This window comes from Tursiops truncatus, chromosome 8, assembly GCF_011762595.2.
Source record: "Tursiops truncatus isolate mTurTru1 chromosome 8, mTurTru1.mat.Y, whole genome shotgun sequence".
NCBI lineage: Eukaryota > Metazoa > Chordata > Mammalia > Artiodactyla > Delphinidae > Tursiops > Tursiops truncatus.
Window position 1 is genome coordinate 18,233,424 of NC_047041.1, and position 24,050 is coordinate 18,257,473.

At 48.0% G+C, this 24,050-nt stretch overlaps 1 protein-coding gene across 2 annotated transcripts in view; it reads right to left on the reverse strand.

The window, feature by feature from the left end:
- LOC101317399 (uncharacterized) overlaps positions 1-24,050 on the reverse strand; it is a 199,503-nt gene that overhangs the window by 48,653 nt on the left and 126,800 nt on the right. For both annotated transcript variants that reach the window (XM_073808176.1, XM_073808175.1), the window contains exon 3: positions 15,958-16,044. In XM_073808176.1, coding sequence (XP_073664277.1) covers positions 15,958-16,044 — 87 coding nt within the window. The remainder of the gene's footprint in view (positions 1-15,957; positions 16,045-24,050) is intronic.

Genomic DNA, 24,050 nt, shown 5'->3' on the forward strand with positions numbered 1-24,050 from the left:
AGGAAATGCCAAAAGAAAAGCCTTTTTCCTAACACCTGTTTGGGGCTCTTCTCTGGTAGGAAATCTTCTCTAGTTAGGCCTGGGACACTTAACGTATGGAGGTGCTTAATTACCTTGCTACTTCACTCTGGGCTTTAACTTGGCAAATAAATCGATGCCTAGATTTTCCTTGGTCTGCCCAGCCCCCAGGCAGTGCCATCCGTTAAGTTAGTAGAGAAGGTAAATTACCTGCCCAGATCCTGCCCAGGGCGACTGGCCATTTGCAAGGCTGGAGAAAACCAAAGGCAAACAGCTTCTAAGGAGATCAGATGTGAGCACTGGCTATGCTCCCAGCATCTCAAGCTTGCCTGGAATGGCCAAGTAAACAGCTGCTGCAGAAGCGCCTGGCCAGCCCAGTTCATCTTGTTGACAGAAGACGCGATAGGTAAGAGGTGATAACGTGCTGCATCTTTGTTAGACACTTCTCCCGCCAGCAGCCCCCGGAGCTCCTTCATGTATGGGGGCTGGCACCCCACCCCCACTGCCAAAGCATGGAGGGCCAAGGGGGCATCCCAGTGCAGAAAGTAAGGCACATCAGGGCTTACAGAAGAACACGGGGGTAGGGGAGAATACTCGAGAAGTATTACAATAATCAAGAGGCAGGTTGGTTGGCATGCAAGCAGCGGATTATAAAACGGCATGCATTGCATATTATTACCCCGATGTTGTTTAGAACAAAACAGAAAAAGACGGTGGGACTACAGGAGACACATTTCTCTTGTGTACATGTATCTTCTAATTTCCCCATACGGAGCACATATTACTTGTGTGATTCTTTTCTTAACACAGGCTGCCTGGGTCCATGCTATCCATGTCCTGTCTTTGGTCAGAGTGACTCCTCCCAGGCATGAGAAGGTCTGGCTGTTCTTCTGCAGATCTGCAACACACGGCAACTCCCAGTCTCCTCCTGACTACGGATGTCAGGTTCACATCCTTCACCTGTCGAGGGTCCTGACCTGATTCTTTCTTTCTTCCTTCCTTCCCGGTTCTGTAAATGGAGGCATGAGGGGAGGGGATCTCTGAGCCATCCTACTCCTTGCTGCCTTCTGTGAATACAATGATTCCAAAGGCACCACAGACTCTTGCATTGTCTGAACGGTCACTATTCTGCAAACTGCTACTTATCTAGAAAATCCTGGGATGCAGCAGGTAAAGGGGATTGGGCTGAGTCTGTAAAAAAACAACAGACCTGGAAGTTGCTTTTCATTTTAGTGGAGATATAATTCATAAAGCATGAAACACATCGTTTTAAAATACACAATCCAATGGTTTTTAATGTACTCAGAAAGTTGTACAACCATCGTGAACACTAACTCCAGAACATTTTCATCACCCCGAAAAAGAAACTCCATACCCATTGGTTGTCACTCTCCATTTCCCCTCCCCTCAGCCTCTAGCAACTACTAATCTGCTCTTTCTGTAGATTTACCTATTCTGAACATTTTGCATAAATGGAATCATACAATATGTAGCCTTTTGTGCTTGGCTTCTTTCATGTCGGTTTCAACATTCTTCCATGGTGTAGCATGTAAGTACACGTCATTCCATTTTATGGCTGGGTAATATTCTATCATGCAAATATCCCACATTTTGCCTACCCATTCATCAGCTGATGGACAGCTGGGCTCCAGTTTCTATTTTTTGGCTGTTTTTAAATAACGCTGCTATGAACATTGTACAAGTTTTTGCGTGGATGGGTGTTTTCAATTCTCCTGGGCTGGAAGTTGCTTTTTAAAAGTATTGATAAATTCTCATTATTAGCTTGTCATTTGTATCCCTCACATATCAAAAAAAAAAAAAAAAAGAGTACCAGATATTTAAAAGATGGTTTGAAAAATCTGAGACTTTCAACTTCTTGGGTTCCAAGAAACTGACAGTCGTGGGTCCGTGTTGATCCCCAATCCCACACACGTACTTTTATTGCAACTCCTCTGCCCCTGCACCCCAGGGGCCACGGCACCGCCATCTTTACCCCATGGGCCCCACCAGCCCTGTTCATCCTCTAAGCAAAAATCTGCGCTGTAGCATATGAAATATTTAAGCTGTTTTTCTAAATATATACATTATTTAGCCTACAGTCTATAAAATAGTTACATGGTTTGTCCCTCCCACCCCCAAATATCTGCACTATTTACAGCACAATCAGGGAAACATTAACCCTTGTTTGTTTATTGATTGATTGATTGACTGCTGTGTTGGGTCTTCACTGCCACATGTGGGCTTTCTCTAGTTGCGGCGAGCAGGGGCTACTCTTTGTTGCGGTGCGTGTAACCCTTGTGTTTTGACTTGTGCATTTTCCCCTATTTCCAGTGTCACTGGGTGTGCACAGCCATGAGAGGCAATAGTGAGTCCTCTTGCCCAAGTCACAGAGCAGGCCCTGCGGATGCAGGAGCTAACATGGTGTCCAAAGCCAGATGGATAGAACTGTTCACACCTGTCACCCCCATGGGACCAGCGGGCATACACCATAGAATTTCCGGGGGGCAGTTCTGGATGCCAAGCTCAGTGCCCCACTAGTGTTGACATTTAGCTGCTCCCAGAATCTCCCCTCTGAGGAATGGGACTTCATTCCTACTGATCCCTGGCCTGGGTCACCCCTCCAGGTGTGACCTCAGTCCTCACTTAGGCGTGATGAAAATCTCTCCTGCCACCCACTTCCTGTGCCAGGCCCTTGTAAACAGAGATAGTGGCTGTGCCCCGTGAGCGCTGGCACAAGCCTCCCAGGGTACCGAGTTCTCCATCTGGCAGTTACCTGTCTTAACAGTGGGAAACTGAGGCGCCTACCAGTGTAGCTGAGATATTAATGTCCTATATCTTCCTCAAAACCCATTTACTTGCACTTGTAGCCTTTTATTTTTAGAAATCCTCCTCCATGGAAAGAATGAGACTCAAAGGTAATATTTTTATTATTTATAATGGGACCTTAATTTTGAAAATTATATAAATAATACATGCCATAAATATTATTATATAACAATAAAGAAAATAAATCCTAATTATTATTATTCAGAAATAGATACAGCAGAAAGTAAAACCTGCCTTGCTTTGTAATCCCATTCTCTAAAGACAATCACTGCTAATAGGTATAGAGCCTTATAGAATCTTACAGGATGGCTTCTGTATTTTATATTAAAGAAGATCACACTATACAGCCTTTTTCCCTAAACATCTTTTTTTTTTTTGTTTTGCGATACGCGGGCCTCTCACTGCTGTGGCCTCTCCCGCTGCGGAGCACAGGCTCCGGATGCGCAGGCCCAGCGGCCATGGCTCACGGGCCCAGCCGCTCCGCGGCATGTGGGATCTTCCCGGACCGGGGCACGAACCCGTGTCCCCCGCATCGGCAGGCGGACTCTCAACCACTGCACCACCAGGGAAGCCCCCGTAACCACCTTTTATCACACAAAACATCGTGGACATCTTTCCATGCAGGTACCATAATTAACAGAGTCCTTACCTTTCGACACGTTGGTTGTTCTCAATGCTTTGTAATTACATATAATGTTGGAATCAGCATCTCTAAGGGAAGCTAAAAAAATTGATCTTTGGTGCATGAAGGCCAAAGCTGGGCACGAAACACCGAAGGTCTCTGAGCATCTGTGGTGCTGTCACAGGGGTGGCCTGCCCTGGGTTGGCGGCCCAGCTCTACAGCACACCCCTCCTTACTCAGACACCTCCGATGAAATGTCAAGAGTGTGAAATCAACTCTCTCATCTCCTGGTTGTTTAACTCAGGAGAGATTTTCTCTTCCTCCTCCTCCTTCCCCCCCGCCCCCTTAGTACCTCTACTTACCCTGCGCTTCTGTTTTGAATCTCTAAAATAATGTGACAAGTTAATGATGGTACAATTATCTAAATGTTTAACAGACATGTTATCTAAGTGAGTCGGATTGAGATTCCATCCCGCTGACAATAAACATCAATGGTGGAGCAGAAAGCGATAGGCAAATTATAGCAAACCCTGCAATTTCAATGCTATTAAATTTGGAGGAATAACAGCCTTGAGGCCTGTAAACTCTGAATAAAATAGGCCCTTGTGTTTGTCCAACTATTAAATCAAAATGCTACCAACATCCTAGAAAAAACAAGGCGATTTATGGCTTTTCAAGTTTCAGTTACACATTGGTTTTATTAACTCCTTTCTGTCATTGGGCAGCCATGGTGTCATGAGGGAGAAGGGAGCACAGCCAGAGAGGAAGGGGTAGGAGCTGAAAAGATAAAGGCGACACAGACGGGGGGTGGGGATGGGAGGGAGGAGGGGTGAGTGGGGACCCAGGGCTGGGGGCTGAAGCTGATCACGGGGGATCTGGCATGAGGACCACGTGAAAGGGAAGGGGTAACTCTGAACAGGAGGATGACAGGTGACCCCAAAGTCCCATCAGACTCACCACTGGGGGCCCTGAACTTGAATCCCACCAGTCCTTCCACTGAACGAGTCGTTACTTAAACCTCTCTGAGCCAGCGAGTCCTCAGCAGTGATACAGGCAGTGAACTGCCTCTTAGTGGGGTGATGCTGGCTCTATCAGATAATATATAAAAGCACCAGTGCCAGCACAGTCCAAGCTCTGAACAATAGTCCTCAAAGATCAAAACACTATCACATTTGGTCTGAAATTTTTAAATAATTTATCACCATTGTTCAAAAAATTAGATGTACATGATAGACAGATGATAGATAGATAGAAAGAAAGACGATAGAGATATTGCTTTATTTTTCTCTTTAGGGTGTGTGTGTGTGTGTGTGTGTGTGTGTGTGTGTGTGTGTGTGTGTGAAAAAGAGAAAAATAAAACAGATATGGAAAAATGTTAATTGGCAAATGTAAATGAAGGATACATATGGGAATTTCTTTTAGTAATCTGTAATTTTTCTGTATATTTGAAATTTTCAATTAAAAATATCATCATGATTTAAAAAAAGATCAAAACACTATCATTCCCCTCAAACTTCTGGAATAGTTTTTAAAAGGCAAAAGATCTTCACCTTTAATCTCTTCTTCACACACAGTATGCATTTAATTTTTTATTGAATAAGCATCTAAATAAAATGAAAGAAATGCTTGCTAACTGGTGAGAGACAGAAACTATAAACGTCCACAGATCATATTAATCAGAGTTTACAAATGTGCTAAAGTTGAGAAAAATGTAGACCACCCATACAAGATTGGAATCTCAGGCTGCGCTTGGAACCGTGGAACCCCTCAAACAGCAATTTTTCTTACCTAATTCCCACTCCCCACATTTGAGAGAGGCAGAGAAACAAGGCCATTTGTCCCATGTCATAAAGCAAGCCTGTGACAGAGCCAGGATAAGAACTCGGTTCTCCTTTCTCCTCATTCATTATTGCTTTTCCAAATACCATGCGGCTGTCACACAATGACGTTCATCATTTCCACTACGATGGGAGGCTGGGGAAGGCGGGGACCAGTCCTGCTTGCTGCTGTATCCCTATTCCAGGACCCAGCATCAATGTCTAGCACAAAGCAGATGCTCAAGATGTCTACTTGAGTGAATGAGCTTCAACCTTTTCTAACCCCAAATCAACCTCGGGTCAATTTTCCTCTCCAATCCCAAGAGAGCCAAACCTCTCAAAGCAGCAATGCTTCACATAAAAAGCACTGGGGTGATGGATGGGCAGAGCACAGAGGATCTGTAGCGCGGTGAAACTCTTCTGCATGACACAATGGTGGATGCACGTCATTATACATTTATCAAAGCCCAGAGAGTTTACAACAACCAAAATGACCCGTTAACATAAACTTTGCGTGATAAAGATGTGTCAACGTAGTTTCATCAGTTGTAACAAATACACCACACTGATGGGGGATGTTCACAGTGGGGGAGTTGTGGTAGCGCGGGGAGAAGAGGGTACGTGGGACTCTCTCTACTTTCCACTCCATTTTGCTGTAAATCTAAAATCACTCAAAAAAAAAAAAATACCCAACAAAATCTATTAATTAAAAAGAAGCACTGGGGGTCCATCCAGAAGGAGCCCAGAGGGACCCTGGGTGCCACTAGGGTGAACGGGGCAGAAGGATGGCTTGTCTGGGCCAGCAGGTGACAGCTGGGTTGTCCTTCCCTACGCCACCGCAAGCAGCTCCAACAGAGCTGAGAGCCCTGGGCTTGGAAAATAAAACTCTATATTAGGCATCAAACATGCCATTATAGTAACAGCATGAAATGAGGTCAAGAGTAAATCTATGCTGGTGAATTGACTGTACAAACAGCAGCACATGACTCTCCCTCCCAAAGTGCCCATGACGTTCAGCAGCCGTTCCGAGCTTGGGCTTTCTCAGGTTCAATTCCCTGGCACGCCACGTGAAATGCTATACAAATCACCCCTGATATTTAGAAAAGTCGAAAGCTATTATGTTTTCAATGGGGAGGTCATGCCAACCTAAGTGGAGTCCACGTGTCCATCCGATGACCCCCTGCCCTGTCCTGTGCGTGCCCTCCGGCGTGGGCAGGGGTGTGAGGCTCGCTCTGCCTTTTTCCACGTCAAGTTTTGGGTAGGTGAAGTTCCTTCTTGTCCGCTGGCCCTTCTGCCTTCCCCTCCCCCGTCCTCTGAGGTTGGGCACCCAGAGGCTGCCCTTGGGAGCAGGAGCCAGAACAGTTGCTGGTTTTCCTACTGCTGGAGGACAGGGGCCAGCCACTCTGATGCGGCTCCTCTGTGCCCAGTGCCGCCCCTCGTGCCAGACCCGGGACAGGAGGGGGGCAAGGCCGGCACCGCCCCGAGGGAAGGAATGCTGCTGCTTACTCTTTCAAGTCTCTGAACTGCCTGGCCATCTACCACCGAAAGTCCTGCAAACAAGGACTTCATTTTCTCCTCTGAAGTTCAGGGCCGGAGACTGTCCCCAGAGATTTTTCCAAGCATCGTTAATGTACCAGGAGGGAGAGAGGGGCCAGTGCAAGCAGGTAGCCAGCCGACACCACTAAGGCGGGGGTATAGCTCTGTGCGTTCAAAGGGGGTGTTTACTGAGCTGCAGTGTGTGTGTGTGTGTGTGTGCACGCGAGAGAGTGTTTTCTCATTGCCTTCTCCTTCCAAAGCCACAACAGTGCCTCCTAGCCTCCTTCACACTGAAAAGGAGAGGGCCCTGGGGCAGGGCGCCCTCCAGCATCCGCTCCCTGCTATCAGGGGAGGGCAGGCCCCGCAGCACGGCTGCCCTTGGCCACCAGGCATGTTAGCTGTTCCTGGACCGCAGGACCCTCCTGCAGCTGACACGGAGAGGATGAGAACCAGCATTTGCATCTGCTTGAGTGGCTTCCTCTGTGACGCAGGAAGGTGGAAATGAAGCAGTTTTTTCTAGGCCAGTGAAAGAAAGTCCTTATTTTGCAGTCAGAGTGGAGAGAACTTTGGACTGGAAGTAAGAACTCGTGGGTCCTAATTCTAGTTTGGCTTGTTTGTTCTTAACTGACCCCCTTTTTCAAATATGGGCTTCTGAGCCCTAGTTTCCTAGGCTGTTGAATGGGCAGAGTTGAGCCCCCGGGCTGCACATTAGGTACAATGTCCAGGCCCACATGGGGAGGGAAGGCAGCAGTAAAACATGGGCTCTGGGGTGCAAGACCCCGAGGCACACATTCTACCCACCCTGGACAGGCCGTCCTTAACCTGTCTCTGTTTTCTCTAGCAAAGAATAGGGAGGAAAAATGTCTGTTTTAGGGCTGTAATGAGGACTTACTAAAATTATATCTCCAAAGTATCCAATTGAGTACAGTTATTATATTATCTGTACCCAAGGGAAATTTGCCCTACTTGTTCATTTCTTCCACAGCACTGTAGCCTTTAGGAAGGCAGGCACCAAGTTTTCTTCACCATTAGGCACTGGGTCCACAAAGCCCATTGCACATAGTAGGTACTTTAAAACTTAGGGAATAAATGAATGAAGGAATTATGGGACAAACCAGCTGCATAGGCTACTCTGATCTGTAGCAAACTGAAGTCACTGACCTGGCTGACTTGGTGAGGCAGGGTGGGGACTGGAGGAGAGAGTGGAATTGCTTTGGGGCAAGTCTGGTGATGTAGTTCAACCTAGTGTCCTGGCCTCTAGGGCTTCCCTGAAGCTTCCTAGCCCCAGAACTCCTAAACCTAGGAATGACTTTAGCCTCTTTTCCTTACCAGGGCACTAAGAGGGGATAAGGAGGCATCACACAGAAGGTCTTATTTATATTTCCAGAATACCCAGGTTCCTAATGGTAACAGACATGGGCCAGGACACCTGCAGGGGACTCAAGATTCCTCAGCCTTCAAGGGCACCAACCAATGAGGCATCCTCTAAGATGTGGCAGGGCATATCCCTGCTGCTCCTGGAAGGGGGAACACCTGCTTCGTGCTTACCCCAGCTCTGTAGCTTGTCTGACCTAGCTGTATACAGCATTTGCTTAGATACTGGTAGAGGGTGGTCCTCCTGGGCAGCTTTGAGCATTCTAGCTAGGGCCTTAAATAAGATCTACCAAATCTGCTCTGTGAGATTGTTCAACATGCAGAACTTCATTCTGCCCTCACCTCTCCCCACTGCACCTAGAGGGCTCCAGGGGCTGTTAGCTCTCTGAGCATGCTGGAAACGTCCTCTTGGCCAGAGGACAAGTCAGGGATCCTCAAAGATCCCATCACCTTGGAAAAGCAGCTGTACACCATTCCCATTCCTCCACCACCAGTACTGTCAACCTGGCCCTTCCCCTCTCACCTACCTAGTCAGGGGAATGGGTACCCTCCACGACCTCTGGTGAAGACCACGATGGTTCCGTGTTAGTAACCACCACCACCATTTACTGAGAGTTTATTCCAGGTAAGGCCTACGCTCAGTGCTTTCCATGGATCATCAAATTGAATCCTCACAACATCCCTTGTACGATAGCATCATTGCCATCATGTTACCAAGGAGGAAGTGGAGGCTTAGGGAAGTTAAGCAACCTGCCCAAGCTCATAAAACGTGGAAGTGATGGGACTGGGATTTGAATCTAGACGGTCTGACACCAGATCCCAAGTTCTGTGTGTCACTATGCTCCTAATACCCTGAATGTCACACTCAGACATCAGGTTCCAATGGTCCCTCTTCCCTGAAGCCTGCAAGACAAACCTGACCCCTGCTATCAGGGCCCCAACCTGCCTAGTAAATAAAGCCCTCGAGAGGTCCTCCTCCCCACCCCCCTGCCTTTAGGCAGGTCCATCCTCCCCACTCCCCTGGCTTCAGGCAGGTCCATCCTCCCCAGCCAACCGCACATCTGCCTTTCCTGCTTTTGGGGTTCTCATAGTCTCTCAGGCCTGGCCCCCAAACACTAGCATTGGCCTCATCTCCCCCATGCTCAGATCACACAGAGGTAGGTGCTCTGAGTTCCTTACGTATGGATTAAAAGAGCTGTAGGTTCCTACAGCTCAACCCCAAGGCTGCCCCACTGAGCTCTCCTCACTCCCTCCCCCACAGGGCACACTGCAGACTGTCCCAACCCCCTCACCTTCAGCTCAGCAGCTGTGGTATCTCCCCTGCCTTCTAATTAATGCCACCTGATCCCAGCCGTTGCCCCCCAGGCCTGTTCAAATCCCAAACGGGGACGTACAGTGGCTTGGACAACATTATGATTTGTAAAACCCACTCCTAATTAGTTTGACTTTGAATGAAGAGGGTAATTATTTTTAAATTTATTAACTGCTGCCTGGCCGGAGAAGTTTCCAGATCAAATGACACAGAGAAGCTATTTCTGTTCAGTGATGCAGCAATTTATATTACTGATCGGTCATTAAAACCTCTGGCACAAAACCACTTGCGTTTCCTGAGCCAAGATAGTGTCCATGTGTCAGATTTCAAACCCAGAGTATAAATTAAGCCATTAATGGTATTTATCAGTTTATCTGGACTTTAAAGAACTACTTACTAATTTAAGACATTCCTGATATAGAACCCAAGTGGTGCAGTGGATGTGTGTGTGTACACGTGCGTGGATGTGTGTTTTCTCGCTTTTTATTTTACTGAACAGTGTAAAAAAATTCTGATGTGTAAATGAAGTACAAGCATCTTGGGGAGCTGCAGAGCTGTTAATTCCTCACTTCTCTGCAACCCAAACATTTTGGAAGCAGCAGTGTTTTGCAATATGTATTTGTCATAATATAAAAGGTGTAAAGTGACTCTGTTTATCTCCTCAAAGTCTTCACTGTAGCAAAACAGAAAACTGAAGTGTGACAACGATGCCTGAGCCCAACCCAACCATAAGTGTGTCCTCCCTGAGCACCAGCCGGAGGCCACCAAGATCCTGGAGGGAGGGCTTCCCTGGTGGTGCAGTGGTGAAGAATCCGCCTGCCAATGCAGGGGACATGGTTTTGAGCCCTGGTCTGGGAAGATCCCACATGCCGTGCAGCAACTAAGCACTTGCGCCACAACTACTGAACCTGCACTCTGGAGCCCGCAAGCCACAACTACTGAGCCCACACGCCACAACTACTGAAGCCCGCGCACCTAGAGCCTGTGCTCTGCAACAAGAGAAGCCACCACGATGAGAAGTCCGTGTACCACAAGGAAGAGTAGCCCCGCTCGCCGCAACTAGAGAAAAGCCCGCACTCAGCAACAAAGACCCAATGCAGCCAAAAATAAATAAATAAAATAAATAAATTCATATATTAAAAAAAAAAGATCCTGGAGGGAGGGCACAAGGAGGGGTCACACACACCAGGACAGAAATCCAGGGTAAGTGGGGTCGAAAGGATGAGACGTGAAGATGACTTTTGTTTGACGAAAACAGAATTGGAAATACTTTCTACTGAATTCATTTTTCAGTGTCAAGAATACCTGTGAGGCACCCTGATCACTGACCTGATGCCATGCCACACATTAGCTCTGTGAATTCCGACATGGCGGGCGGCATTGGGCATGGAACTCCCAGACCTGATCTGTTTCAGGGAAACTGTATCCTATCTCCCAAGGGGAACATGGGCATCAGGGTGTTGAGGATTCTTAGTTAAATGGGTCACAGGGATCCAAAAGAGCCCTGCCCAGGAAAGGGCCACGACCTACACGATCTCTCCCTAAACCATTCAGCCACACACCCACAGACAACAGTGAGTCAATGTGCAGGCAGCTGGGGACTGGTGGAGAGGGCACTGAAGTTAGAGTTGGATCAACAAAGGTATCAGAAATATAAGGTGGGGACTTCCCTGACGGTTCAGCAGTTAAGACTCCATGCTTCCAATGCAGGAGGCACGGGTTTGATCCCTGGTCGGGGAACTAAGATCCAACATGCCATGTGGCGTGGCCAAAAAGAAGAGAAATATAAAGGTGGCATTACCATGACTTTACTCTCCCAGGGTCTCGACTGCTTCTCCTTTACAGAGATCTCTCTCTGCCCTCCTGATGGCTCTCCAACGATACCTGGTACCCCACCGGCTTTTCCCAGTCCAGTAACATTAGCGTCACTTTCAGCATTCCTCATACCCAGGCCTCTCTCTTCCTCACAGGCCCCCTGTCTTAGAATGGAGACGGCAACTAGATCTCAAGTTGTGTGCTTTCATTGATTATTAAGAGTCTAAGGATCTATCTGGGTTTTGCAGGAAACAGCACTATAGATGATAAACGGGCGTCAGAAGAGCTGCCTCGTTGCCAACCCAATGCTGAGGATAAGGCTGCTACTGCCTCTCTCCCCAGCCCAGGGCACCCTGACCCACACCAGGGAGTGGCCGAAGTCCCTCACTCAGCGGGAGCTTGCCTTGCGCTCACAGCCAGGTGGGGAGGGAGCCTTTCTCAAAGCATCCACCTTGGTCTCTCCTCCACAATTTGGATTCAATTTGGAGATAAAGCAAAAGTCAGTCTGAATGGGCTGGGACCCACCTCTGCTACAGGAAGGATGGGCACTATACTCCTTTGCAGGTGAGGAGACTTGAAGGTCAGAAAGGATGAGGAACAAGGTGATTTACCTGCTAGACAGTGGAGTCAGATGCCCCCTCCTCAGCTTCTGACTCAAACTCCAGGTTCTTTCCAATCATACCTGAAACTAATATCCTTTTTTGGAAAGTGTTGATCTCTTTCAAGTCCTCACTGACTTAATAAATCCTGGAAGGGCATTGGTCCTAAGATGCCTCCTGACTTTCAGAGCTGAATCAATACCAAACTCTAAAAACAGGTTGGAATATCATTAACTGCTCTGAATTGTACACTTTAAAATAGCTAAAATGGCAGATTTTATGTATATATCTTTTATAACCGTTTTAAAAATACACTAATATATCAAAAACCATTGAACTGGATACTTTAAACAGGTGAACGGTATGTAAATTATATCTCAATAAAGTTGTTTGATAAAGAAATACAGGGAGCACATCTGTGTTGCTCACCGCCATATCCCCAGTGGGCGCCAGGCACACAGAAGGTGCTCAATAAGTGTGTGGGGTCTGCTTGTGAACAATACCCCATCCGCTCACCGAGCAGGGACTCAGCCTTTCGCCCTGGCCCTGGCTGTGAGGGCAGCTTGCTCCCTGCTGCTGCAAGTTTAATCTGGATGGACAGAATGAAGCTGCTTGGCGAAGCTGGCTCAGATCTCGGTCTCCTCAGCCCCCCAGCTTGAATTCTCAGACTAGGATTCTTGGTTACATATGTGGTCCAGCAATAAGAAACTGGCTGGGAGCCTGGGAGACCTACGTCCTCCTCTGGCTTTGAAGATAACCAGCTCTGCAACTCCGGGCAAAATCTTGCCAAGTTCCCTTCTTTAACAAAGCCAGGGGGTCACTGGCTGGAATGACAGCTCACCTAGAAAGTTCTCCTCCTGCTGCCACAGGCCAGGGCAACACCGGCCCAAAGCCCTTGATACCAGGGCTAGGACGTATGTCTTCCACTCAGAGAGGCTGATTTTGTGAGGCAGAAGGACAAGAAGATATTGACAATAATTGTAACAGCAGCAGCAGTTGACCGATCTTCCTTCTTCCCCTCGAGTCCCTGTGGTCGCTTAGTGGCTTGTCTCCACAGATGGCTGCCCCAGTTCCTCTTCCCCTATGTGTCTGTCATTCCCCCCTGAGAAGGGGAGTCTACTCTTCCATCCTTTGAATCTGGGGCTGTCCTGTGCCTGCTAAGAGCAATGAAATATGGCGGAAGTGATGCTATGTGTTTCCAGCCTAGCTTTTAAGAGGGCTGGCAGTCTCTGCTTCCTGACTCTTGGAGCCCTAAGCAGGCAGGCGAGAAGTCCAGGCTGCTCTGCTGTAGAGAGAGGCCATGGGGTGGACTGGGAGGCGGATATATGAATGAGGAAGCCATCGTGGACACCCAGCCCTATCGAGCCTGCAGACGCCTCCGGTCCCAGACACCATCTGACTGCAACCAAGTGAGAGACCCCAAGTGAAAACTGCCCAGCTGAGCACAGTCAACTACAGAACTGTCTGAGATAGTAACACATCGTGGCTTTAATCTACTGTTGGAGTGGTTTCTTCTACAGCAATTGATAACTGAAACATTCCTATGGTCAGTTCTCAACACAGGAACCAGGGTGATATTTTAAACCCATAAATCAAGTCATGCCATCCCCCCATTCAACACCTTCCAATGGACTATATTCCCCCTTTTCTATAAACGTTTGCGTGTGCAGGTATAGGCAGCTTTACTGAGACATAATTCATATACCATATAATACACAGTTCACGCTTTGAAAGTATAAAGTCGATAGTTTTTAATATATTTAGAGGTGCATGACCATCACCACAATCGAATTTAGAACATTTTCATCCCGCCAAAAAGAAACCCCATACTTTGCAGTCACTCCCTATTTCCCCCCAAATCTCCCAGCCCCTGGCATTTACTAATTTACTTTCTATTTCTATAATTTGTCTATGCTGGATGTTTCATATAAGCAGAATCACATACTATGTGGCCTTTTGTGACTGGCTTCTTCCACTGAGCGTGATGTTTTGAAGATTCATCCATGTTACAGAATGTGTCAATACTTCATTCCTTTTTATAGATGAATAATACTCCATTGTATGGATAAATTACATTTTGTTTATCCATTCATCAGTAGGTGGACGTTGAGTTATCTCTACCTTTTTGACCATTATAAATAATAATGCTGTTATGAACACTTATGTGGAAGTTTTTGTGTAGATACATGTTTTCGCACACGTAGGGGTGGAATTGCTGGGTCACACAGTAACTGTTTAACCTTCTGAGGAACTGCCCGACTGTTTTCCAAGGTGGCGGCAGCATTTTACGCTCCCACCAGCCGTGTGTGAGGGTTCTGACTGTCCCATTCTCAACATCACTTCCTACTGCCAGTATTTCATTAGAGCTACATCTTGATGGGTGCCAAGTCGTATCTCACTGTGATTTTGATTTGTATTTCCCTGATGGCTAATGATGTCAAACATCTTTTCATGCGCTCAGTGACCATATGTCTATTTTTGGAGAAATGTCTATTCAGATCCTTAGCACACGTTTTATTTTGGTTATCTGTATTTTTATTATTGAGTCCTAAGGGTTCTTTACATTTTCAAACCAAAAGTTTCTTATCAGATGTATGATTTGCAAATATTTTTGTCCCCCTCCCGAGGACTCTTGGCACATGCAGAAGAAAATCCAAATTCCTTGCCAGGGTTGAGAGACCCACCTGATTTCCAATCTCACCTCCCACCTCACTCCCCATCCCTCGACCACACACTGCTCTTTGTGCTCTTCCTTGAACTTGTGAAGTTCAACACAGCCTCAGGGCTTTTGCAAGTGCTTGCTCCCTTTGCTCAGACCTTCTTCCCTGAAACCTTTGAATGACTCACTTCCCAACTTTAGGACTCTACTCAGATGTCTCCTTCTCACAGAAGCCTGACCGTCTGATCTAAAATACCACTTTTCTATCCTGCTATATTTTTTCTCACTAGCACTTATTATGACCTGGCATTATATTGCACAATTATTTGCGTATCTCAGTTCCATGAAGAATGTTATCTAAAGACCCCAACAGTGCAGAGCACATTATAGGAACTGAATAAATATTTATTAAATTAAATGCATCTACTACTATTCATTGAATGTTTATTATGAGCTAGGCATTCCCCAAAGCACTTCAAATAAAGTATCTTATTTAATCTTATTTAATTAAATATCTTATTTAATCTCCCCCAAAAATCTATGCTATGAGGTAGGTGCCATTATTACTCCACTTTTCTAACAGACGAGGAAACCCAGATTAAGAGAGCTTGAGTAACTGATCCAACAGATAGTAAGTGGCAGAATCAAGATTAAACCAGGCAGTCTAAACCATACCACTCCTGTCCTCAGTGTTCACTTCAGCAAGTCACTTTCCTCCCTTTGAACCTCCGTTTCCTCATCTATGACATGGGAATAGCCTCCTACCTAACAAAGTTATGGAAAGACTGGACAAATGAGATCAGGTAAAGCACCGAGAACAGTGCCTGGCACCTTGTGCACGTTCAGTAACTGTGAAGCTACATTGATGATGATGATGATGACGGCGTCAGCTACCACGATGAGATGACACTGATGCCGTGAAATCACAGCAGTATCATTGTTTGTTAATATTGTTCAAACGCAACCCTGTGGACAGACTGCTTGCTTTCAGACAATGACTAGACTGTTGCACAGGGAGGACAAGCCCACTACATGACGGTTTCAGAGTTAGTCAGATGGGGTGCAGGTTTCCTGACCCTTCACCAAGGGAAGGGGATGCTTAGATAACATCACGGGCTTCCTAAGGCCTCCACAAGAGTCTCCATGAAGATAGGATCTAAGTGGCCTATTAGAGACAGAGGTCTTGGCCTAATCCAGGACAGCTGTTCTTCTGGGGCAAAGTCATACGCATTAATTCCTGCCCAGCCAGCCCCACAAGCAACGGTAGCTGAGCATGGCACAAGCCATCCCCACTCACAGCTCCCCTGGGGAAGCAAGATACTCACGTCCACGTGCCGTCACACTGCGGAGGACCTGGGGGACGGGGATCAGTCACTCACCAGTATGGGTCTGCCTGTGTGTCTCCAGGGCATCCTCCTTCGAAAACTGGGCACCACACTGATCACAGACAAAGGCTTTGGCACCCGCTGAAAGAAAGGAGAGGCAGTTACCTTACTATCAAGAGTGATATTGCATTAGGAGAGGGCGTCGTGGGCCAACATCTTGCAGGTGGACCCTGGGGGAGGGGGCTTAACACCTGTGAAGATCACAAGTCAGGAATAACCCATGGTCCCAGCAGCCAGCCCAGACCCTCCTCCAAGATGTGATCACCCACCCAACTGAGCTCCGAATGCCCCCACCGAGGGCTCTCCCAGACAGAACAGGGAACAGAACCAGCATAACCAAGACAAACAGAGATGGGGCCCGGGAGCAATGCCCAAGAAGAAGGGGGATTCTTGGGGGGCTGGCTCCAGGTGAGAGATGGAAAGGAGCATGTGATCCAATGAGGAGTAACGTGCCCTGTTGCCCAGATTATATTTTACAGGAAGATAGGAATTGCTGACATATCACTACCTGGATAAACCCCTAACTCAGTGCGTCTAAAACTAAACTGTCTACCTGGCCACCGCCTGTACCTGACCATTTAAAACCTCTGAATGAGTTCCCAATGCCTTCAGGATAAAGTCCAAACTCTACACGGTGACTCACAAAGCCCTTCTTGCACTTCTCTTTCCTGCTTCTTCTCTCTCCTCATCCTTGTTCCCTGGTCTCCAGCCCTTTGCTTCTTCACTGCAAGGTCTCCAAGCATCTTTCTGTACCTCCTCTGGCTCTGACACTCCTGCCCCTCTCCCCAGCCCCACAGTACGGCTAGCCCCGCTTCATCATTCATGCCTCAGCTCCCAAACCCTTGCCCCCCTGTCTGGGTGAGGCAGTCCTCCTCTGTGCTCCCACAGCACCCTGTACATTCCGGGTCACGGCCTCACCAGGATTGTCTCCTAAATGCCTGTGGCTCCGTTTCCAGCTCCCCGAGGGAGGCAATATGTCATCTCATGCACAGCTGCATCTGCCTGACACCCAGTGGGAACGTATTACTGTACATATCTATGGAATAAACGAAATCAATTCAATGCAATTCAATCTGATCGACTTTTCTGGAACCATATTTACAAGCCTCTAAGCGACAGTGTCACGATGTGAAGATGACTTTCTACCACTTGCTAACAGTCTTCAAGGCTCTGTTATCTCGTCCAGGGGGCGCCTGTCACACGCCTTGGCAGTTTTCCCTCAAAATGTCTTCTAGATGCATCTCTTCCACTGCATGTCGATAACCACTGCCCCTACCGAGGCCCTTGTTGGGTCATGCCCAGAATGACCCAATGACTCAGGAGAGCTGCCACACCATCAGCCACCCTCTGATCCACCCAAGAGAGGCAGGTTCCTTGAAGGCCACTTGATTCCTCACGTTTCCTTGCTCAAAAAGATACCATGGATCAAGACATGGAAGCAGCCTGAACGTCCATCAACAGAGGAATGGGTAAAGAAGATGTGGTACATATATACAATGGAATATTACTCAGCCATAAAAAAGAATGAAATGATGCCATTTTCAGCAACACGGACAGACCTAGAGATTGTCATATCACGTGAAGTAAGTCGGACAGAGAAAGAGAAATATCGTATGATATCGCTTATATGCAGAATCTAAAAAGAAATGATACAAATAAATGTATTTACAAAACAGACTCACAGCCTTAGAGAATGAACTTATGGTTACGGCGGGGAGGGGGGAAGGAAGGGAGAGTTAGGGAGTTTGGGATTGACATGTACACACTGCTCTATTTAAAAAGGATAACCAATAAGGACCTACTGTACAGCACAGGGAACTCTGCTCAGTGTTATGTGGCAGCCTGGATGGGAGGGGAGTTTGCGGGAGAATGGATACATGTGTATGTATGGCTGAGTCCCTTTGCTGTGCACCTGAAACTATCACAACATTGTTAATCGGCTATACGCCAATATAAAATTAAAAGTTAAAAAAATAATACAGCGGCTCACAATTTGCACTGATTCTAAATTCCTCTACTTGGCTTCAAGGCCTTCCATAACCTGACCCAGTCGTCTGTCCAGCTCCACTAGAAATTGTCCTCCCTGGCCCTCTGTGGGCGCCGCTTGATCCTCGGTGGGTCTCTGTGCCTGAGCAGCGCCCCGCCTCATTCCTGTCCGCTCCGGTCCTAGTCCATTTCCAAGACCGGAGTACGCATGCGCCAAGCACGCCGGGCCCCTCACTGCTCTACCCTCTCTAATCTGCAGCTGCACTGCGTTCCTTTCAACACGTCTGAGCATTTCTTTAAGTGTACCTGTGTTTTAGTTTCATAACAGAGTCTTGTAAGAGACAGAACTACTTCTTCTACATATTTGTAGTAGAAAGCAGTCTAGTGCTGTTTTCAAACCATCTCAGATTTCCTGAGGCTGTGGCGTATACCAGGCATGAGGCTAAGTATTTAGGATGTATCATTTCATTTAATCCTAACTACCTTTTTAAATTTTTTTTAAGATGTTGGGGGTTGGAGTTTTATTAATTAATTATTTTTTTTTTGGCTGTGTTGGGTCTTCGTTTCTGTGCGAGGGCTTTCTCTAGTTGCGGCGAGTGGGGGCCACTCTTCATCGCGGCGCGCAGGCCTCTCACTATCACGGCCTCTCTTGTCGTGGAGCACAGGCTCCAGATGCGCAGGCTCAGTAGTTGTGGCTCACGGGCCTAGTTGCTCCACGGCATGTGGGATCCTCCCAGACCAGGGCTCGAACCCGTGTCCCCTGCATTAGCAGGCAGATTCTCAACCACTGCGCCACCAGGGAAGCCCTCCTAACTACCTTTTAAAGGACATAGTATGAATATACCCATTTAGCAGATGAGACAACTCAAGAACAGAGAGGTTAAATAGCTTTCCCAGTGTCACACAGTAGGTAACCACAGAGGTGGATTCAAACCCCGGGAGCCTGACTTCACAGCCTTTGCTCTTTTCTCTATACCCTTCAGCCTCCTTAGGGGTCCATCTGCAAAGATGCCTCATGAATATGAAGCTGGGCTCTGAAATCCCTTTCCCCAAATAAAAAAAAAATTAAAATCCAATTTATGCTTTTATACATCAAGGTTTTGTAAAATTCTATTTGGAAAAAAGGGTTCCACTACTCTTTAAATAGTTTTAAAATCTTGGCCTTGGAGTATTTAGCACATTAAGGGCGAGAACTCAGAATACAAGTTGAACTAGTATAGACTTAAATACTAATAAACATTTAGGGCATTGATCTTGTCTACATTCCTAATAAGGAGCAGCATATGCCCTCTATTAGATGTTCAATAAATATCAGTTGATTAACTAAATAAATGAGTGATAAAGTGCCCCAGTAAAGATATGAAATCACTTTTCCTTAAGAGCTTTAAAAATAAATGTTGTCATTTGTCTTAGGTGGCTGGAGTTGAATTTTGCCTCAAGGCAGGGAGAATACCGTGATCCCCTCCAGGTGTCCCTACAAACTGCAGGCGTCCTAGGGCTAAGGGCCTGTCAGCGGCTTCTAGAGCTTCAAAGAAAGAGCCAGGGAACTCCACGGCAAAGAAGTCACAACTTGTGTTCACACTAGAGACAGCCAAGCCACGTTCCATCCATTTATAATGGAAATGCAGCAAGCACCTCAAAGGGCAGCGGTGGGACGACTGGGGGTGGATGAAGTCGCAGCCCTGTCATAGTGAGAAGCTGTCCCCAGTTCCAAATCATGAGCCAGCAATGATTTTCTGCGAATCTGTAAGGGATCGGATTTTAACTGTATTTATTTCTTTATTTCTACATCCCACCGGTTCTCATGGCCCCCTAAAGAAGAAAGGGGGAGGAGGGGCCTGAGGAGGGAAGCAGGAACTGAAAAGGGGAGGGTGCCCCGTGGACTCGCCATCACCATCACCATCGCCATGGCGCTGGAGCCCTGCCTCTGGGTGAGGAACCTACTCATGCCGTAGCTTCAAAGGGCTGGGCGGGAGGAGGTTTCTTAGAAGACAGCCATCCATGTGGCTGCAGGAGCATCTGCTTTAATGACTGAGAAGCAGGGAGAAAGGAGGGAGTGCAGGTAGGCAGTCAAGGGCCGGATGTACGCCATCATACAAGCTCAGATGAAGAGAAAGCAGATTAGCACACACGAGCTCGGCAAGGCTGCCGGCTTGGCCCAGGCCTGACCACATCTGGATGCCCTCAAAGTCCTCCCTGCTCCACCCCTGCCTTGCTGAAGTCACAAAGCTGAGCTGAGTGTGTGAAAGTCCCCTGTCTTCAGTGACTGTGGGTGACAACCCCCCTCCCACGCGGATACCATGGACATGGGCTCCCACGCCAGCCCCCACTCATGAAGCCTCTGCACTCCCCACCCCCACCCAGACTACCCCCAAACCCCCAGCCCAACAGCAAGGACGAGCAGTTCCAGGACACAGGAGCCAAGCAGAGAGAGGCAGAGACACCCCCCCCCCCGCCCCCTCGCGAGGAGGCATGTGCCTTTAAATTGTCTCTGTAATGGCTGGCTCAGAGGCAGAAATATTTGGCAGCCCTGAAATTAAAAGTGATAAATTTCCTCACCGAGCTCTGATCAATAATAGAGGCCTCATCTGTTAATCAATAAGACAGTCTTTGCCTGTTTACTGTGCATATGCTGTTCGCTGCTGCCTTCAGTATGATGTCAGGTTTGCATTCAGGGCAACTCAAGTGTGCGTAAACCACACCGCCATTCCCAAAATGCATTACGGTGACATCATTCAGCCACTAATATATTTATAAAGCATCAGTGCAAGGGGGTTGTGGGGGCAGGAAGCAGGTCATGCCAGTTGAACACAATGGGCACATACGGACATATCAGCTGCATTTACCACCCCCACCCCCAATATTTCCTGGGGCTCATCCTGGAGTGGGGAGAAGTCCAGGGCACGGCTCAGGGACAGACATTCCTCCCCATCTCCTTCCTACACAAACAGGATGTTTTCGGAATGTCTGTTAAGTAGATGCCAAGGGGGGGGGCTTACAGCAAATGGACAAAAGAGACAAATCCCTGCCCTCAGAGAGCTTATATTCTAGAGCAGAAGGCACATTTTTAAAGGTCAAGTAAGGGACTTCCCTGGCGGTCCAGTGGTTAAGACTCTGCACTCCCACTGCAGGGGGCACGGTGTTCGATCCCTGCTCTGGGTAAGATCCCGCATGCCACACAGTGCGGCCAAAAAAAATTGTTTAATTTAAAAAATAAAAGTCAGGTAAATATAAAATAGGTGGTAATAAGCGAAAAAGAGAGAAATAAGTGAAGAGGGACAGAGAGGGCGGGGGCGTCTATTTTATATGGGATGAGCTGACATCTGAGGGGAGAACGAGAAGGTAAGCCCACTCTCTAAGAAAGCCCGGTCCAGGCAAAGGAAGAGCGGGGAGCCTGGCCGGTTGGCATAGCATAAGAGAGGGGAGAGGGAGAGATGGGGTATGGATTGCAGGGAAAGAAATTAAATAGCAAAGAGGCAGAACCACACCATGATAAAGTGGGCTAGACCCACGCATCCTCCCCAGCAATTACAGATCTGAGTGAACTAGAGGAGGTGATGGTAAGATCCAACGTGGGGAGAATTGGGTCCCGGGCCCGGCTCAGCCATTCCCTGCTGTGGACATCACACACGTCACCACACCTCAACACGCCTGTGTCCCCGTCTGTGAAATGGGAATGATCGGATCCCTCTGCCTCACTGGAGGCTGTCAGGATTGAAGGAGACAGTGGATATTAACAAACGTAAAACTTGTTAATTGCCAGGCCCTCTGTGGCTATGATACTACTAATGTTCTTTATACTTCCGGGGGCGGCGGGGGGTGGGCAGCAGAATGTGGTTAAGAGCGCAGGATTCGGGTAAGACAGATCCCAGCCAAGCTAATCACCAGCTGTGCCCCTCAGTGAGTTGCCTCATCTCAGTGAGGCTGTGGGTCCGTCTGTAAAATGGGAATAGCGAGAGGCCGTCCCGAAGGGGTTGTGACAAGGTGGGGAAAGCGCTGGGGCCATGCATGGGGGCAGAGCCACAGAACCGGCCAGTGGCGCTGACCATCAACCCAGCCAGGCTCGGAGCCAGGACTCCTTTCAAGAACTCCTTCGTGCAAAGTATGATTGATTTTTACTGAAATTCAGTGTACAGCTATTTGGGGGCCATTTATCTTGTGTAAAGTGAGTCTCACATTTGTAAAGACATATTTCACTATAATCGCACGCACGCGCACACACACACACACACACACACACACACACACACACACACCTTGTCCTGCTAATTTAAACGTGAGTGTCTTGTTGAAGTGCAGGAAGATCTGTCATACGACCAGCGTGTCAGTATTGGCAGCTCTCCCTCCCTCCCACGGCACCCCCTCCCCCAGCTTTTACATCCGAACCTGACAAGTCCCAGGAGCCCCATTCACAGGTCCTGTGCTGCCTTATGGGCTCCTTTCCTCTCTTCTGTCTCCCCAGCAGACTGTAAGCTCTGTGAGAGCAAGGCTGGCATCTGTCTTGTCCTCTGCTCCATCCCCAATTCTCCACTCTGTGCCTGACACACAGCTGGTGCTCAATGATTGCCTGATAAACAAAGAAACCCTCGGGTAGGTTCTGGGGCACAGAACTGGCCTGGGAAGGGGGCACTGACAGGCTGTCCCCTAGGGGGTGGCAGAGTCCTTCTACACACCCTGGGTTCTCTGCTGTCCCTTTTTCAAAACTCAAGGAAATGGTCTCTGGCTGGCTCTCAGGCAGTTTGGGGGAGAAGGAAAGGAGAGCTTAGAAAGTGGAGCTGTCTGGTTCCTCTGGAGCAGGATGTCCCTTCTGTCGGCCCTCTGCTCCTCGCCCAGCCACCCAGGACTCACAGCCCCGCAGCAAACAAGCAAGCCCTCCTCCAGGACATTCAGGAGGCTCCGGTCAGCCCGAGTGGACCCTTCACGGGCTGGCAGAGGTCTGCTGAATGATCCCACTCCCAGCCCAGGCACTGAGTTCATCTGAGAGTCAGTGTTAAGGGAAAGACAGACAGACAGACAGACATTCTCGCCCCTGCCAGTCTCCCAGGGATGCTGCACCAGGGGGGAGGGGAGCAGAAGCTGCCGGACCATTCGGAATTCTCCCCTTTCCCCCTGACTTCCTGATGCCTCCAGAAAGTTAAACGGGGGCCAGAGGAAGGAGGAGGGCTCACAGCAGGTTAAGGGTGAAAAGAAAGGAGGCAGTCGCCACAGCCCACATGGAGGCTGGAGCCCGTGTAAGGCCTCCGTGTGTGGGAGCCACTCCACTCTGGGCTAAGGATCACCCTGACTCGCAGGAATCAAAGGAGAGACATGCCAGAAAAGCACTTTCAAAACCATAAAGCTTTCTATCAAATGCCCAGCATTCCAACAGCAACAGAGCTGAAATCCAGCAGAAGCATGTCAGGCAGGCTCCCCGCAGCTGTGCCCCTCCTCAGTCACTACCTCTGGCTTCTCCCCCTTGGCAGACTACAGAACCTTCCTCCCTACTAGCCTTCCTGCCCAGAAATGGGGTGGGGGGTCCCGAGCATCTAGGAAGGGGACGAGATACCGAACACAATCAGATGTGGGCTGGAGTCTCTCTGAAGTAAAGAAGGTAGAAGCCAATGAGAGCAGAAAAAAATGTCAAAATCCCTCCCCCTCCAAAACTTCTCCCACCCCCGTGCTAACAACAAGGGAGGGGGGGGAAGGAACCACTGAAAAAACACCTAACGTTTGCCAGCATCTGATGTTGAGTCCTGTGTCCTTTTTCTTCTAATTCCTTGAGATTTTAAAATAAACATCTTGACTGTTCTGATGAGATATGCATGCCTGCTTACATAAGGAAGTACAGAGTGTACCAAAACAGCAGACCCAAAAAAAGCATAAGCCGTCAGAACAATGAGTACAGACGCCGGGCATTTTACAACGGGCCATGGTGTACAGTTTTATTTACAGTACCTCTTATCTGACAGAGAACAGTACACTGGCTGCCAATTCCAAAGGCCAGCACTGCGTGTTCTTTCACTCAAGGAGATGTGTACTCCCTAAGAGGAGCTGGAAGCCTGCTCTCTCTATAACACGTTCTTTCTCTCTCTCTTTCACCTTTATCAACAAAACAGAAACCG